The following is a 17,248-nucleotide window of genomic DNA, read 5'->3' on the forward strand; positions in this document are numbered from 1 at the left end:
TTTATTGATATTGTGCATTCATTATATTGAGATTGTTTGATGCATTTATTGATATAAAATCTGATTATCAACATATACGAAAATTGAATTTTTTTAAATAAAATTTCATCATCCGATAATCGTCGGAACATATACAATTGATATCTCGTTAGAATCCTTATGAAATTACCTTTAATTTGATACATTTTTTTACAAAAAAATATTTTAAATCGAAAGAGTTACGTAAATTTAAAATTTTAAAATGATTTTGAGGAGAGAGAAAGTGGTTAATTTTAACTAAAATTACCTTTTAAATTTATTTTAGTAATTTTTAATTCAAACTATAATCACAATTAGTTAGCAATTTATATATCATCCAATCATAAATGTGATCATAGGGGAGTGTTATATTGCTAACTCAATACCTAATTGCTAACTACAACTAAATAATAGCAATTAGATATTCAAATTAAGGGCCTAGATCATCAACCACGAAATGTCAATACGATCAACAAAAAACGTCAATAAAACCATAGGATTAGTTCCATAAAATATCAATAGGGGTATTAATGTCAATTAACTACATGTTTAGTTATAACTAACTTTTAAAAGAAATCCCAAAACGTTAAATTCATATAACATATATCAAATTAAAGATAAATTTTATAAGGATTCCAACGATATCATACATGCATATGTTCCGACGTCAAAATTTTAAAAAAAAATCGAAATTTTTTCAATTTTTTCGTAAAGCAGAAATGTCAACATACTATATAAAATATGTCAATATAATACATGTAGAATGTCAATATAAGCAATGGGTTAACATTCTTAAAGCATTGTGTTGACATTCTCAAAGCATTGTGTTGATATTTCCGAAACACTATATTGACATTTTCATCTAAAACTCTAATTTGACGTTTTTTTTATCTTTTTTGATTTTATTAATAAAAACGAAAATTATACGCGGCAAATTATAGACCACACGTTTTCTAAAATCCTATGGCCTTAAATTAGTTGTAGTTAGCAATTAAGTGATGAGTTAGCAATTGATCACTCCCCTGTAATCATGTACCACGTCGAAAATAAGTGAAATTGCAAACAATTAAATTACGCCAATTACCAACGGTGACATTGGTTGGTATTTTTACCCCCTTTGGCATTACAAAGGGATTTGCCGTTGTTAATTGTTGATTTTTGTTTCAAATTGCCATAATTTGTGTCAGTACTCTTTTGTTCTTCTATGTATCTGTATATCATATGCATAGCTAAATCATGAAATTAATAAGAGAATCTCTAAGGGAATGGGTAAATGGAGGGGTAAAGGATATAACTACCATATTTATCTTTTCTATATAAAAAGTTACTCCCTTCGTCTGCGAATAGGAGTCCTGTTTTGCCATTTTAGTCCGTCCGCGAATAGGAGTCACGATTCACTTTTACCATAAATGATAATAGGGTCCACCTTCCACTAATTCATATCTCTCACATTTCATTCAAAACTATATACTAGTGGGACCCATGTTCCACTAACTTTTTCCCCTCACTTTGCGTAACATTTCTTAGAACTCGTGCCACCAAGAAATGGTACTCCTAATGGCGAACGGAGGGAGTATTCTTCAAGAGAAGGGGTATTTGAGAAGCTACTTTAATTTTGAGAAGGTACTTTCTTTAATTTTAAGAAGGTATCTTTACCTCAGTAAAAAGTTAGTTATTTCTATTTACCTTTCAATTTACCTTCTTCTCTTGGAATTCGTTACTCCCTCCGTCCCAAGGAAGATGACTCCTTCTTTGGGCGGCATGAGATTTTATGCAACTTTATTTTGTGTGTTAAGTGGAGGATATAAAGTAAGAGAGAGTGAATAAAGTAGAGATAAAAAAAGGTGTTTTTATTTTTAGTAATGAGTCATCATAGTTAGGGACAAACTAAAAAGAAAAGTGAATCATCTTCAATAGGACGAAATGATTACTTTTTAAGAAGATATAATAATCTTAAGAGAAGGTAAATGAGAAATATAACTTCTCAATTTATCTTTTTCCTTTAAAACATTTCCAAGGGGAAAGGTAAATGAGGAGGTAAAGTCATATAACTGCTATATTTATCTTTTTTTATGAAAAATTATTTTCCAATGAGAAAAGGTATTTGGAAGATATTATTGGAAAATATTATACATTTTCCTAATTTGAGGAGGTATCTTTACCTCTCCATCAATGGAGAGGTAAAATCCTATAACTTGTCTTCTTTTCATGTAAAAACTATTCTCTAATGGGGAAGCCGGAAGGTATTTGAGAAAATATTACACTTTATATTTTTTTTAATGCATTTTAGACAATTATTTTATTTTTTAAAAATAATTTACCTTTCTGTATATACTCCACATTTTTTCCCTTGATACGTGATACTTTTTGAAATTGTATATTTCACTTTTTTATGAGGTAAATAAGTTATATACGTCTTTCATTTACCTTTCCTTGTTCGAGATGCTCTAACCGCTAATAAAATAAAAATCTTAATAACCAAAACCTTAAAAATATTAGTCAAAACATAGTCAACAAACCAAGCAAATAGACAAAATAATAAGCAAGAAACAAGCCGCGGAAATTTGTGAAATTCAAATTACTTCACACCATGTCAAAAAAATGTATAGAAGACAACTGTATAACAAAATAATTTTATTTTATTTAACTTTAATGATGGCTTTTAGTGAACAACCTACTGCCTGCCAAGTTAGGAATTAGATGTAGGCATGTAGCAATAATTTAATCGAGAAAAATGGCAATAATTCAGCAGATCATTGATTTCCACGTTACAAGAGTTAGTAGAGTTAGTTGAGGTGAAAAGTCAGAAATTCAATAAGCAGTAGCAGAGCTAATGCTTTAGAACCCAACAATTTTCCACAATCCTATTGATAAAATTTGGAGCTAACCAAATTTGACGAAGAAGGGGCCCCATTTTGCATCGTGCTCCACTTTTTAGCAGCACTCCATGCAGCCAATTTTTAATGCTGAAGGCGCCATGGTCGACATATAAACAAAACAATTATGATTCCATAAATGGCTTCGTCTAATCGCCCAATTACTCGACTCCCTTTTGGCAAGATTCTCTTTTTCGGAACCCGTTTTGCTGAGACTCGGTAAAAGATTCTTCTTTTTTTTTTTTTAATTGATTGTGAGATGAAAAGTAGGGAGGGGAGATCTTTGGCAGGGACGCCCACCTGGGCTGTTGCCACTGTTATCTCCCTTTTGGTTGCCATTGGCTTCTTGCTCCATGGAGGCTTGAAGAAGTTTGGGAAGGTTAGTGTTAATTTCTGCCTCTTTATATGTGTGTGTGATGGTGATGGATTTTGAAGTGTTCATGATTCTTGAATTGTTAATGATTATGTAGTGTGTTCTTGTGTGTGTGAGTTTGTATAGTGGTTGGATAGGACTAAAAGGAAGCATCTTCTTGCTGCCTTGGATAAAATCAAAGAAGGTGAGAAGATGAGGTCTTCTAAGGTTTATTTGTTGTTGGATTTTTGATGTTATTGTTGAATTTAAAGTTTTGGTTTTATGAGATGCTTCTTTGGTGTGAACCAGAGTTAATGGTATTTGGGCTCCTGTCATTGTTGATGGGTCATTGGATTGCCTTTGTGGCCAAAATTTGTGTGAAGCCGTCGGCATTGATGAGCAGCCGGTTCTATCCATGTTCTCCCACTAAAGTTGCCGAACAACAAGCTCTTGCTAGACATGCGGTTGTTTTTAGGACTGATCATTTTAATTCCTCAATTTCACGGTTGTTGGAAGGCCAAAATCACAATTATTGCCCCGAGGTATTTCTTTCACGCTGTATAGATAGTTTCTTATTTCAGTTTCATCATGGATCTGGATTTTAAGCCTACTTACTCAACAGCTTTGTGTGCTGTTAATAGTTGTGTTTAATGTATCTATCAGGATTATTTATCTTCCTTAATTGATAGATCCGAGTTCATAGACATGTAGGACATGATTTTTTGTTTTTAATGATGTGCTTTGGAGTTTCATTCCCGTATTTGATTTTAGATTGAATGCATTTTGCACTCTCGAATGAAGTTGTATTAATAGCATTCTGAATTTTAATATTTGCCTCAAATTCAAATTCTCATATCTTGCTAAAATTTAAGAAAACCATATTAGATGCATCAGAGTAATATCTGTCTTCATCATTATTGATGTTTAGATGAATGTTTCTCATCTCTAGTGTGAAATGCCAGCTAGTTAATGTAACAACTAAGGTTGTTTTTCTGGCTCCAATTCCAAAGGGAGGTGCTAAGTATCTACCTCTTTCTTCCAGGATCGTGAACCATTTGCTTCACACGAGAGCCTTGAGCAGCTCCATCGGTTCTTGTTTGTTTTGGGTGTTACCCATGTCTCATATAGTTTCTTAGCCATTGCACTAGCCATGATCAAGGTGGGCATTTTCAGTGTCATAGTAACCTCCCACAACTCTTGCAGCATTGCTTCAGTCAACATGCTCAAAATTTGCTGTCCTGAATGCAGATCTATAGCTGGAGAACATGGGAAAATAATGCCAAGACATTGGCTCTTCGAGGCCTGCTAACTGCGGATACGTCTGCTGGTAGTTGATATGATCCTACTTTATGTTGGAAAGTTTTATTCTCGTCACCAATAATTATTTCCTTGCAATATTGAAGCAGATTCTCAAGACGCCGGAACAGATGGTGTGCCAATAAGGCGCCTATCGAGTTTCGTTGCTCATCATACATCCCATCCTTGGAGTCAGAACAGACTTCTTGTTTGGCTGGTATGCACACACAAAGTCTCGTAGGTTTACTCAAATGATTGCTTCGAGTCATCACATACTTCATGTTTGGATGAAATCCACATATCAAGAGTCTCATATGCATTACTAATTGACTTCTTAGTTAAGATTCTGTTGGTATATAGATCAAACTGGTCTGCATAGAGCTGTCTTGATATCTTCGCGATGTTACTGAATAGTTGCCTATTGAATGTGTACATCTAGTAATGATAGATATATTAACATGAGTTAGAAAGAAACAAGGTCAATCTGCTATTTAGGACTTATCTTGTACATCAAATATGTTACCTTATGTAAATGCTGCATTATGAGATTCAGTCGTTAGGAACTTGACATGAGTGATACCAAAGTCTTATTGACAACTCTACAAAATCGCTTGGTTTCACTACCTACTTCATGTACTCTGCAACATAATTTTGAGTCATTATCCTTTGTGTGTATGTTTGTGAGTTGGCACTTGAACATTTCATAAGCCAGTTTATGCTCAGCTTTGTTTCAGCCGCCAGTTTTGGAGTTCTATAAGCCAAGCTGACTATATGGCACTACGACTAGGCTTCATTACTGTAAGTTATCTCCTAAGTTCAATTGGTCGGATCCTACTGCTGATTGCATAACGTAGTTTGGATGGATTCATAACTTTCTGTTTCTTTATTATGGCTTACATTTTCAGACCCATCAATTACCTTTCACTTATGATTTCCACAATTACATGCTTCGGAGCATGGAGGAAGAGTTCCGAGATATTGTTGGCATTAGGTACAAGAATATTCATTGGTTGCTAATATCTCTTATAACAATTATTATCCTGTTTCTAATATATTACTCATCTACATGACTCCGATGTGTAATTTTTTTACATATATGCTATACACTATAAGTAGTCTATAAGTATATTATCTCGTAATTCATTCACAAATTTAGATGGATTTCCAGCAGCATTTAAGCTTCATGGGTCGACTTCTTGAATGCGTTCAACAGTGAACTTTTTTTAGATCTATTGACCGATGATGCTCACTATTCTCTCTTAACGCTGCATCTGTCTATTTTTTACTTTCTAAAAAAGATGGTAAATATCATTTGTAAAGGGTTCTATAAAAATGGATCTTTTGGCTCGCCTTATTCACTGAAGAGAGTAAAACGCTTCAGTTTCCAGCAATGATTAGTCTATGAAGCTACGTTAGCTGTAGAAATTAAATGAAGTATCTAATATTTCTTCCTTATCTTTTGTAGTATCCCGCTATGGGTTTTCGCTATTACCTGCATTGTTCTAGGATTTCATGGTAAGATCTTACCGAAATGAATATTGTTTATGAATCTGTAATTAATGAATTGTTCCTGTCTTACTCGCTTGAATGCATGTGTTTGGCATTGGTTATTTCTTGTTGCTGATGAACCTCATAGCATTGATATGGGACATCGTGAATCGTAATCGATTCTGGTCTTCTGTTACTGTTCTAAAGTGTATTGTTATACTTATCTGGCATCAGGAACAAATATATACTTCTGGCTCTCTTTCCTTCCCACCGTTGTAAGTTGAAGACTTTCTTTTTGGGCTTTCTGAACCTTCCAGATGTATCGTTTGCTTACATATCTGATTTACGCTTGAGCAGTTGATCCTTCTACTCGGTACAAAGCTACACCGCATAGTTGTCAAGCTGGCCGTTGAAATCATGGAGTCAAGTCAGTGGACAGAAGTCCGCACGTTCAATCTGAGGGATGAGCTCTTCTGGTTTGGCAACCCCAGGCTGCTTCTCCGGTTGATACAATTCGTATCATTTCAGGTTGCTCAACACATGTTATTTCGTGGCTTGGATTTAGATTTAAAAGAAAAGAAGCAATATAGGTCACATTCATCACCAATACTGTTGTATGTTTTTGCAGAATGCATTCGAAATGACAACGTATATATGGTCACTAGTAAGACTTCACCAATCCAATCCGATCTTCTTGTTTCCGATAAACAAGTTTATAATGTCGATATATAACTCAGTTGGATGCAATCTGTTTTGGTGTATTTAATCCAGTGGGAGATAAAGGCATCGTCGTGCTACACTGAAGACCGCACTTTCCTGGTGATTCGCTTGACATTCGGGTATGCTGTGGCTTGCTATCTTTGCAGTGATTGTCTGTTGTGGTGTCTAAAGTAAAATGGTGCATCGGTGCAGGGTGATCTCGCAGTTCTGGTGCAGCTTCATCACTTTCCCTCTCTATGTCATTATAGCCCAGGTAGGTAGAGTTCTCGTGTGCTGGCCTCATGCATCAATTTCCATTCGCGTGTTTTAACACAGTCGTTGCAGATGGGGTCAAAGTTCAAGAGGACCATAGTGTCCGAGAATGTGAGGAAATCGCTGCATGGATGGCGGAGAAAGGTGAGGACTAGACACGGACCGAGTCCTACCCTGCCGTCCTTGGAGGAGGGGAAGGACACGGGCAACTCTACTGGAGAAGTAGAAGGGAGCTCAAGCATGGCGGGACGTAGCTTGGCTTCTGATGAGAATGGCTCCTTGCCTACGTCAAACGAGGAGCTTCGGGATCTGGTTCGTTCGGATCCGGAGGTATGATAGCTGGTGGTGGTCCAGTAACAGATGACCATCGCTTCCTGAAGGTGTATGTTTTGTGGTTTTGTATAGAATGTTGTTACTTGTATTGTAGCAGCAATAGATGTCATTTAGTTAGCGGATATTGGCTCACAAAGGTTCTTGCCAATTGCATTTTATCTATTTATTGGTATGTTACAAAATTGGGAGTAATACTTCCTCAAAATATTAAATATGAGCCGGCCTAAGAATTAGTATTAATACATACTTGATACTCCTATTGCATTGTTTCGAACTATGCGTCTAGTATTTTCAAGAATTATTTGTATAGTACATTATAAACTTCTTAAGTTAATATATAAAGTAATAGGACTATAGATATAAACTTCTTAAGTTAATATATAAAGTAATAGGACTATAGATAAGTAACATGTAAATAAAACATACGCCCTTTGTTCCAAAGAAACATACGCCCTTTGTTCCAAAGAAGATGATCCATCCTGATATGTCATGAGATTTCATGCAATTTTACATTAAGGAATCTAAGTAAAATAAAAAAAGATTGTTGAGTGTATTAAAGTAGAATAATTGAATAAAGTAATCGGGCAAAAAACTATTGGATATTTTGAAATAGAAGAGATAAAAAAAGTATGAGAGAGAAAACATAGTTAAATATTTTATTTATTTCCAAAATAAGTAAAGAGTCGTCATAGTTCGACAGAAAATCATCTTTGGTGAGACAAATGGAATAATAACTGTTTTAGATAGAATCGGAGAATTGCATACTGAAAAAATCACAACTCTTTCTGTCCCCAAACAACAATCACATTTTTCCATCACAAAAATATAACACACTAATCACAAAATTATTGCACACTAACCATATAGTAAATGCAAAATATAATATAATTATGAAAGAAATCTTTTCATCCCATATTAAAAAGAAAAAGTAAAACATCCAAATATTAGCATGTAAATATATATTCACAATTTATAGTCCCACTCCCAGCAATCAAGTTTGGGTCGTACAATTCAAATTAGTATTTTTTTTTTTTTACTTGTTAATAGAGTCATTTTATTATTTTGGGGAGTGACAAGTTAATTGAATATTTCTATTTTTAATAAAAGTTAATCATCTCTCTTATTTTATTATCCATTTGTCACACTATTCTTAAATTTCGTGCTGAAAAGAAACACCTCTATTAACAAAAACGGAGGGAGTAATTGGTCTTGGACTAAATTTGATAGTTAATTAAATTATAAAATTGGAAAGTCCATGGGCCTATTTATAATTGTTGAAACATGAAGGGCCAGATTATTCAAATCGGAAAGTGTTCATATTTTGTGCCCCTCTTCCCAAGTAACCTCAAATTCTCTCACAAAACAATTCTACCATTTTCTCCTCATTTATTTGTTAGCTTTGTTTATCTTTCCATAGTTCGATCTCAATTCTCTGCAATCATGGTGCTCGAGGTTTGCGCTTCATTTCATTTCATTTCAATTGGTTGCGTTTGCATATCAGGGCTCAGTTCCCCCCTTATAGTTGCCAATCGCGCTAACTGTTCGAGTTTTAAATGGATGAATAGGCTACGATGATCTGCATCGATAATTCGGAGTGGATGCGTAACGGCGACTACTCCCCCACTCGATTCGATGCTCAAAAGGACGCTGTAAGCCTAATTTGCGGAGCGAAGACTCAGGTTTTCTTTTTCTTCCCCCTTTTCAGTTATTTCGTGTTCTAGGGCTCTTCAATTTCTTAATCGTTAGTGTTTGTCATGTTGATAAGCGCACCAATTTATGTGCCACGTTTACTTATTGATTTGGGGAATGGTTTAGGTTTAGTCGTGGTAAGGTTTGTTCTGATTTATGTGCGTGTCCTTTTTATTATTATTTTATGTAGGCGAATCCAGAAAATACAGTGGGAGTGTTGACAATGGCCGGAAAGGGGGTTCGTGTCTTGGTCACTCCAACCAGTGATCTTGGCAAGATATTGGCCTGTGCACACGGTTAGCTTCTACTATCATTGTGTCAGCTGTATTAGGGAATTCAATTTTATCAGTATGTGATGATTGGAAGATTCTAAAATTGTGAACTGGGATTTTGATAAAATTGTCCCTAAGTTGAAATTTTGTTAGCTTATCTGGAGACTTTAGCTTTAAGGTGATGGATGGGCACTCAATGAGCTTTTGGGTTCTTTTATATTATGCATGTGGGACTATGAAAGTTTAGTGCATTATGGTACTATTGAAGATTCACAAGTTGTTTTTAGTCAATTGTGGAAGCATGTGCCTGTGAAATTGTAATTTCTACGTCATAATGTCTATTTTTCCTCTGATTGTCTTAGTTTAGCATAGTGCTTTGGTGATCATGCAGGTGTTGAAGTAGGTGGTGAGATGAACTTGGCAGCTGGGATCCAAGTTGCACAGTTGGCCCTCAAGCATCGCCAAAACAAGAAGCAACAGCAAAGGATAATCGTGTTTGTGGGAAGGTACAAATCATTAAGTTATGTACTTTTGAAGTTGATTTTTTAGCATTAGTTTCTGAGGGAGTCATGTATGTTGTGGCAGTCCTGTTAAGTATGACAAAAAGGTGTTGGAGTTAATTGGAAGAAAATTGAAAAAGAACAGTGTAGCTCTTGATATTGTAAACTTTGGCGAAGAAGATGAAGAGAAGACAGAGAAGCTTGAGGCATTACTTGCTGCTGTAAATAACAATGATAGCAGTCATATTGTACATGTTCCTCCCGGTCCCAGTGCTCTTTCAGATGTGCTTATCAGGTTTTTCTCTATTTTGAGTGGAACTTCTGTCAAGATGAATCTATTTTGTTATATTTTCTAATATTTTTCTTTGTGCAGTACCCCAATATTTACAGGCGATGGAGAAGGAGCAAGTGGCTATGTTGCAGCTGCGGCAGCTGCTGCTGGTGGCGGGTTTGAATTTGGCGTGGATCCAAACTTGGACCCTGAACTTGCTCTTGCACTTAGAGTGTCAATGGAAGAGGAGAGGGCAAGACAAGAAGCGGCTGCAAAGAAGGCTGCAGAAGAAGCTGGAAAGGGGGAAAAAGGAGAGCAATCCAGTTCACAGGATGTAACCATGACGGAGAATGTGATCCCTGTAACATCTGAACCTGAAAAGAAGACCCATGATCTAACGGTTTGAGTTCTCTTTTTACTGAACTCTTGTTTAGCATCTCGGTGTGATGGTCAACAGTGGACCTAAGCTTTTTACTTAAGTGTAGCATAGTTTCCATGACTGACAACTTGGTACTTTTGGATTTCACGTATTTGTTGATTAAATCTTTAGAAGAACTTATATGAATACGAGAGTATAAGGTTTTGATATGTGTAACTTTGCAAGGAGGGTTGAATGGTATACGAGTCCAATTAGGTTGTTAATATATGAACAGAGAGAAACAGGATATGGTAACATAATCTTGTGCAAATCTGATGTGGCATGTTAAGAAATGTTGAATGTTTACACCTATATTTTCCATGTAACTATCCTTTGGACAAATTAAACTCACTTGTCTTTGTGGAAGAAATTAAGAGAAATTTGTTAATATTTGGTGCTAAAAAGTTTGCACGGTCTTATGTGTATACAATAAGGGAAAAAGAGAAATGCTCAAAGATATCCTTTTCTTTTAGATCTATTTTCTTTTCAGGTTTTGAATTTCTAAAAATCAACCTGGAGCCTCTGTTGAATGCATTGTGACTTCTGGTTCATAATTCAATATGCAATGAACTGAAGATAACATAAGATATCTTCTTACAGGATGATGAGAATGCATTGTTACAGCAAGCCCTAGCTATGTCCATGGATGATTCTTCATCCACAGTTGCTGTGAGGGACACTGACATGTCCGATGCATCTGCTGATGACCATGATCTGCAACTTGGTGAGATCTAATGTTCATATACTTTTATCTTGCATTGACCTGTTCTCTGGACTTCTTTCTGTATACTGGATCTTGGTAGAATAATCTGCAGATTATTTAATTACGAAACGTACTTTTTTCCTTGTAGCTCTTCAATTGTCAGTGCAAAATGGTCAAGGTGATCAATCAAACCCGGATGATGCGAATAAGATATTTGCAGATCAATCCTATATGTCCTCCATGCTGGCTCAAGTGAGTCTATCTTCATGTTTTATTCTTGATTATGTGGCTGCCTGAGTTAATTGATTCTCAAATATGTACTAACATGGTAAACAAATTCGAAACATTTGACTGCCAGTTTTATCATTTATTTAATGGTTGGTTTGCTTTAACAGCTTCCAGGCGTTGATCCGAATGACCCCGCCATCAAAGATTTGCTTGCTTCCATGCAGAATCAGTCTGAGGTAAGTTGTAATAACTTTGGTAGGAGAAAAGGGTCAAATTATATGAAAAAAAATCGTAAAAATTAGATATTATTTGGTTCTGTCTCTGTATTGATAATCGCTCCTGTTTGTGAGAGAGATACTGTTCTTCTCTTCTTGTGAGTACTCTTCTTGTATTGGAGATGAGATGGCATGAAGGTTATGTTTGAAATGAACTCCCTGTCTATCAGTCATGTTTGATTGATTGCTTAAGTCTTACCCCATAATAATTGGATCTTTGTTCAAACTTTATGACTGGTGCTTTATATCGTTTCTGCCTTCAATTTTAGTTTCTTCTAGAATATGTTTCGCAACTAGTTGCCTCTGTTTTAATCATGTATAGTTTTACTAGAATGTACACCTATTGCAACATGAAAACACTCATTGTATGTTACTTTGTTTCACTAATAATATAAATACTCTCTCTCTGTGCTTTATTTACTGATTGTATATGAGTTCATTTTCTTCTGCTAGTGGAAATAAATACAATTTATAATTGTAGGTGTTCATGATAAGCATATGTATCACCTGGACAAAATCAACGACTGGTTTTCTTTTAGCTTATGTTGTTTGTACTATTGTACTCTTTTTACGTTTCTAACATTTGTGGTTCATGCAGAAGAAGGAAGAAGACACAGAACCAAAAGAAGAGGAAAAGAAGTGAACACACGTCTTGTCTACTATCACCTTCAGGTTTATTTCCAACCTTCAGCGGTGTTGTCCATTTTGATCTTGTTGCGATGGCCTTGTTATTTTGTGTGTCACCGATCACTTAATTATATGTGTTGCATAGGTCAAGGGGATCTATTATGCAGAAACTGATGAGAAACTGTTGAAGTTGGCAGTCAGGATGATATGCCATGAACCATCTATATATATTATGAAGAAGGATGATTGTTGTGAACTGATCCAGCATTACCTAGTGAACTTTGATGTCAAAATTATTGCATTTTATTTCAGATGGTATTGTGGATATATGGCACGGCTTATTCAATCATTATGTGGAACGCTGTTTTTTCTTTGCTTTGTTTGTGTCATGATTTCTTCTGTAAGGTCTTTAAGGCCATCCACAACAGGTGAGAAAAAAAAAGGGATGGGGACTCGTCTCGGTGAGATGAGGAACGAGCGAGATCTCCCAGCGAGCTTTGCGCTGGGGGGGGGGGGTCTGTCCCCCATGTGGCATGCCCACTGAAGCGCCACTGTGAGTGGTAGTCATTTTTTTTTATTGTTTTTTATTTTAAAAAATTGAAAATTAATTAAAAATTAATTAAAAATTATGAAGTTATCTCACTTTCTTTCCCGTGAAAATAAGTCGTCCGTCGTATAAAATTATCTCATTTCCATTTATGGGACTCATTTCCATTTATGAAAAGTTCTCCCAAACTTATAATCTATATGCATCCTACTGAGTGGGATGGAGGGAGTATTGTATTACTGTTATTCGTTTTTTTAAAATATTTTATCCTTCAATTGATTCCAAAATCAATACTTCATTCTACCACGTACAGTAATTTTTTTTAACCCAAAAAAAGTTCTCTTATTCCATTCTCTTTAATTTTCATTCTCAATTCAAGTATGATTGACGATGAGGAAATAGCTCGGTTGATTGCCTTAGTGAAGCAACGTAGTAAAGAGCATTGTGATCGGGAGGAAGATTCCCGAAGGCTTCTTCAAGATTAATTTTTTGAGCAATCATGGTGGGGAGAGGAATACTTCCGACGTCGTTTTTGCATGCGCCGTAAGTTATTTTGTGCATCACAAATACATTGGTGGCTCGTGACGATTACTTCCAAAAACGACCAGATGCTATCGGTCGATAGAGTCTTACGACACTACAAAAGTGTACAACTGTTATTCGACAGCTTGCTACTAGGCAAACGTCGGATATCTTCGACGAGTACTTGCACGTTGCTGAATCCAATAGCAGCGAATGCTTGAGAAAATTTTGCAGAGATGTTTGCGAAGCCTTAAGTACTGAATATCTTCGGAAACCCACACCACATACAATGGCCGATAGTTGCTTTGTCTTGATGAAGCACACCACGGCTTCCCGGGATGCTTGGCATCATTGACTGCATGCATTACAATTGAAGAATTGTCCCACGGCATGGAAGGGAGGCGTACCCAAGCTGCTATAAAGGCTCACACCCAATGATTGTGCAAGAGGTGGTTGCTGACATATTGATTTGACATGCATTTTTCGAGGTCCCAAGACCGAACAATTATATCAACGTGCTCAACTACTTGGACACCTTCGACGATATTATGGACGGTAGAGCACCGACATTATCCTTCACGGCCAACAATGGACGGTACAACATGTGGCACTATCTCACCAATGGGGACCGACTTTTGTGAAGATGCTCAACATGCCGCTAGACCCCCAACATGTTCTTCTTATAATGATGCAAGAGTCTACTCGAAAAGATGTGGTAAAAGCGTTTAAGATCTTACAAACATGTTTCACGATTATCAAAGCCATAAGCTATTCTTGGTATATGGACATCCCTACCGACATCATGCATGTGTGTACTATATGCACAATATGATAATTGGACCAAACACGACAAATTTATTCGACAAAGAAACTGGCGGCACCTCAACCGCAAATAGTTTTGTTACAATCTCATAGTATTAGTTTTATAATAATAAAAAAAAGAGTGAGATAAAGTTAGTGGACGAAGAGTCCATTACCAAAAGTAAATAAGACAATTATTCATGAACGAACGAAAATTTAGACAATTAATGACGATCACGAGGAGTACATCATATTTGTATTAGGGTCTATATTCATAATCACTAAATTCCCAACAAAACAATCTTGTGAAGACTGAATCCATTCATATAAGAAGAAACGATAATTGAACGATACTGCTTATTGAAAAGATGAAAATTAAGTGTAACTAAAATTTGTTGATAAAAGTGAGTATGTGTTGGCTGAGCTCATGAGGGCTTTCTTCATTAAGAAAGTGGCCAACTCCTTTCATCACAACAATCTCCTCCAAAAGTGGAACATATTTCTTGAATCCACCATTAATGAACTCCTCCACACCAGGAAAACTATAGGTTAAGTCCAGATCACCAATCACAAACTTCACCGGCACTTTGATCTGAGCTCCGGTCCACGGCGCTGTCAGCTCCCAGCTCAAATCCATTTGGCGATAGTAGTTCAACCCTCCGGTGAAGCCAGTTTTGTCGAATTTAGCTGCATAATAGCTGATATCTTCCGGAGATATCCATGGCGGTAATTCCACTGCTGGCCCCTTGAACAGAACGTCGAGCCCTAGCTCCACCGGAATGCATGGAGGCTTCGGATCTCTCGTTGTCATAAATGCGGCCATCACGGTTTTAGTGTCTACCGATGCGAATGCAGCCTCTGCTTTTCCTTCTTCCTGAAGTTGATAAATGTGAATAGGAAAACCTAAATGGAGAAATTCAAATTCGAGAATTCCAAACACCAGAGTTTCAAATTGAAGCTCATACTCAAGTTCATAAATGTGAATAGGATGAAGAAATTCAATTCCGAGAATTCAAACACCAGATTTTCAAACTGAAGTTCATAATTAAGTTGACAAATGTGAATATAATTGAGAAATTTGAAACTCTAAACCAGAGTTTCAAATTTAAGTTCATAATTAAGTTGATAGATGTGAATAGGATGAAGAAAATCGAATCCGAGAATTCCAAACACTAGTTGTTCAAAGAATTGAAGTTGATAAATGTGAATATGCGATGGAGAAATTCGAATCCGAGAATTCCAAACACAGATCTTCAAATTGAATCACATAATTAAGTTGATAAATGTGAATAGGATGAAGAAATACGAATTCGAGAATTCTAAACACCAGATGCTCAAACTGAAGTTCATAACTAAGTTGAGAAATGTGAATCGGATGAAGAAATCGGAGAATCCGAGAGTTCGAAACACCAGATTCTGAAATTGAAGTTGAATTGGGGATACCTGAAACCTGCACATGTAAAACGCATCACCAAACGCGTCTCTGTAGCCCTGGATAGTCTTGACATTAGGGTTTCTAGGCTGAAAAATGACGCTGGTATTAACGAGAGCCTTAATTCGATCGGGGCGGAGCAAGCAGAACCACCAGGCGATGATGGCGCCCCAGTCGTGGCCGACGAGGAACACCTGCTCGAGGCCGAGCGCGTCGAGAAGCGCCACCAGATCGGCGACGATGTGGAGGAAAGTGTAGCCGGCAGACGGCGGCGGAGAGTCGGTGTCGCCGTAGCCGCGGAGATCGGGGGCGATGGCGCGGTAGCCCTTGGCGGCGACGTCCAGCATCTGGTGGCGCCAGGAGTACCAGAGCTCGGGAAAGCCGTGGAGGAAGAGCACCGCCGGCGCGGAGGCCTCCCCGGCCTCCGCCACGTGCATACTGATGCCGTTCACCGTCAGCTGCTTGTGAGAAATTTGATCCATCTTTGTTCACGGGGCTCACCTGCTGCCTCAGTCCTCACCTGCATATGCATTTATAGGAGACCAATTATTTATTATTTTAATCTAATTAAAGAGCGTCTATTCATTTCGTTGCCGAATGCCGTCTATTCATTTTCTTTGTATCAATCAATCCATTTTGTCTTCTTCCCAATTGAAATGAGTGTATTCACATTGGAAAAGTTGTATATTTATGTCGTTATTTGACGTTCGATTATGTAATTAATCATTTGGGATATGTTGAACAAATGAATTTATGGTATACTAGGAGCCAGGGTTCGTTTGATAGTTGCTCACTCTATCCCAAATAATTCGTCCTAGTTTTCCATTTCGATCGGTCCCACATACTTTGTCTCATTTCACTTTTATCATTTTTGGTATTGGACCTCATATTCTACTAACTAATTCCTACTCACATTTTATTATAAAACTAATATATAAAGGTAGAACCCACATTCCACTAACTTTTTCAACCCACTTTACATTACATTTCTTAAAACTCGTGCACAGTCAAAATTACCCGAATTATCCGGGACAGAGGGATTATATTTTAAGGTGATCATATTTTGTCTCCTTGATTATACAAATTATTTGGTTTATAAAATAAATTAATTACAAGCTCGTACTATTTCTTTAGAGTGAATTACATATTTAGGACCTATACTTATTACGACGCACGTTTGCGGTCCCTATACTTGCAAAATATCATTTGCGGTCCCTATACTTGTATTTATGCACGCTTTAAGGTTATTTTCTTTTTTTGACATTTTTTAGGATAAAAATACCCCCAAATAAATGAAGGGCAAATTATATACTATTTTCTCTCCTTTTTCTTTCTTCTTCATTTTTTTCTCTTTCTTCTTTCGGTAAATGACTTGTATAAATACAAGAAAAATTGAGATGAGACATATTTGAAGAAGGAAATAAGACAAATCAAATGTTCAGCTAAGAAGTTTAGTTTACATTATTTTGTTAGAATGGGAAGAGAAATTTATGATGAAAGAACCCACGCGGGCGCCGCCCACTTGCTAAATACACACAACCAAAATTACCATAATTTCATCCATTCCATTTATCGCTTATTATTCCTCACTTTACGAATGATTAGATTAAGATATTCACTTGTTGAAA

General features: G+C 36.5%; 3 protein-coding genes across 6 annotated transcripts; 2 read left to right on the top strand and 1 right to left on the bottom strand.

The window, feature by feature from the left end:
- Window positions 1-2,845: 2,845 nt before the first annotated feature.
- LOC125201724 (MLO-like protein 4) lies at window positions 2,846-7,609 on the top strand. 4 transcript variants are annotated; one of them, XM_048099953.2, is made up of 15 exons: window positions 2,846-3,273; window positions 3,394-3,451; window positions 3,556-3,788; window positions 4,289-4,405; window positions 4,495-4,573; window positions 4,650-4,759; window positions 5,266-5,340; window positions 5,448-5,533; window positions 6,008-6,057; window positions 6,265-6,305; window positions 6,388-6,558; window positions 6,659-6,694; window positions 6,802-6,869; window positions 6,943-7,003; window positions 7,075-7,609. In XM_048099953.2, the coding sequence occupies exons 1-15, from the start codon at window positions 3,154-3,156 to the stop codon at window positions 7,336-7,338; spliced, it is 1,569 nt and encodes a 522-aa protein (XP_047955910.1). In that variant the 5' UTR covers window positions 2,846-3,153; the 3' UTR covers window positions 7,339-7,609. The 4 variants fall into 4 exon arrangements, with proteins under 4 accessions (XP_047955910.1, XP_047955913.1, XP_047955911.1 ...); XM_048099956.2 differs by having other exon boundaries at window positions 2,847-3,273; window positions 3,385-3,451; XM_048099954.2 differs by having other exon boundaries at window positions 2,847-3,273; window positions 4,653-4,759.
- Window positions 7,610-8,637: 1,028 nt separating this feature from the next.
- LOC125201742 (26S proteasome non-ATPase regulatory subunit 4 homolog) lies at window positions 8,638-12,689 on the top strand. The gene is made up of 11 exons (XM_048099980.2): window positions 8,638-8,787; window positions 8,901-9,014; window positions 9,215-9,320; window positions 9,688-9,802; window positions 9,882-10,091; window positions 10,170-10,467; window positions 11,086-11,209; window positions 11,337-11,440; window positions 11,584-11,652; window positions 12,290-12,363; window positions 12,464-12,689. Exons 1-10 carry the CDS (start codon window positions 8,776-8,778, stop codon window positions 12,332-12,334), a joined length of 1,197 nt encoding a protein of 398 aa, XP_047955937.1. The 5' UTR covers window positions 8,638-8,775; the 3' UTR covers window positions 12,335-12,363; window positions 12,464-12,689.
- Window positions 12,690-14,382: 1,693 nt separating this feature from the next.
- LOC125201913 (epoxide hydrolase 3-like) lies at window positions 14,383-16,168 on the bottom strand. The gene is made up of 2 exons (XM_048100209.2): window positions 15,632-16,168; window positions 14,383-15,062 (listed from the first exon to the last, which is right to left on the bottom strand). The coding sequence occupies exons 1-2, from the start codon at window positions 16,100-16,102 to the stop codon at window positions 14,574-14,576; spliced, it is 960 nt and encodes a 319-aa protein (XP_047956166.1). The 5' UTR covers window positions 16,103-16,168; the 3' UTR covers window positions 14,383-14,573.
- Between the last annotated feature and the right edge of the window lie 1,080 nt (window positions 16,169-17,248).

The sequence above is a fragment of the Salvia hispanica genome, chromosome 2, assembly GCF_029641045.1.
Source record: "Salvia hispanica isolate PSC_SH4W2 chromosome 2, Shi_PSC_v1, whole genome shotgun sequence".
NCBI lineage: Eukaryota > Viridiplantae > Streptophyta > Magnoliopsida > Lamiales > Lamiaceae > Salvia > Salvia hispanica.

Bases quoted from the DNA above. Each gene is read 5' to 3' on its own strand.
- LOC125201913 (XM_048100209.2), bottom strand. From the start codon at position 16,102: ATGGATCAAATTTCTCACAAGCAGCTGACGGTGAACGGCATCAGTATG. The intron at 15,063-15,631 runs GTATCCCCAATT...TATCAACTTCAG, and splicing joins TTTACATGTGCAGGTTTCAG to GAAGAAGGAAAAGCAGAGGC.
- LOC125201724 (XM_048099953.2), top strand. From the start codon at position 3,154: ATGAAAAGTAGGGAGGGGAGATCTTTGGCAGGGACGCCCACCTGGGCT. The intron at 6,559-6,658 runs GTTGCTCAACAC...ATGTTTTTGCAG, and splicing joins TACAATTCGTATCATTTCAG to AATGCATTCGAAATGACAAC. The intron at 6,695-6,801 runs GTAAGACTTCAC...TATTTAATCCAG, and splicing joins CAACGTATATATGGTCACTA to TGGGAGATAAAGGCATCGTC.
- LOC125201742 (XM_048099980.2), top strand. The intron at 9,321-9,687 runs GTTAGCTTCTAC...GTGATCATGCAG, and splicing joins GATATTGGCCTGTGCACACG to GTGTTGAAGTAGGTGGTGAG. The intron at 9,803-9,881 runs GTACAAATCATT...ATGTTGTGGCAG, and splicing joins ATAATCGTGTTTGTGGGAAG to TCCTGTTAAGTATGACAAAA.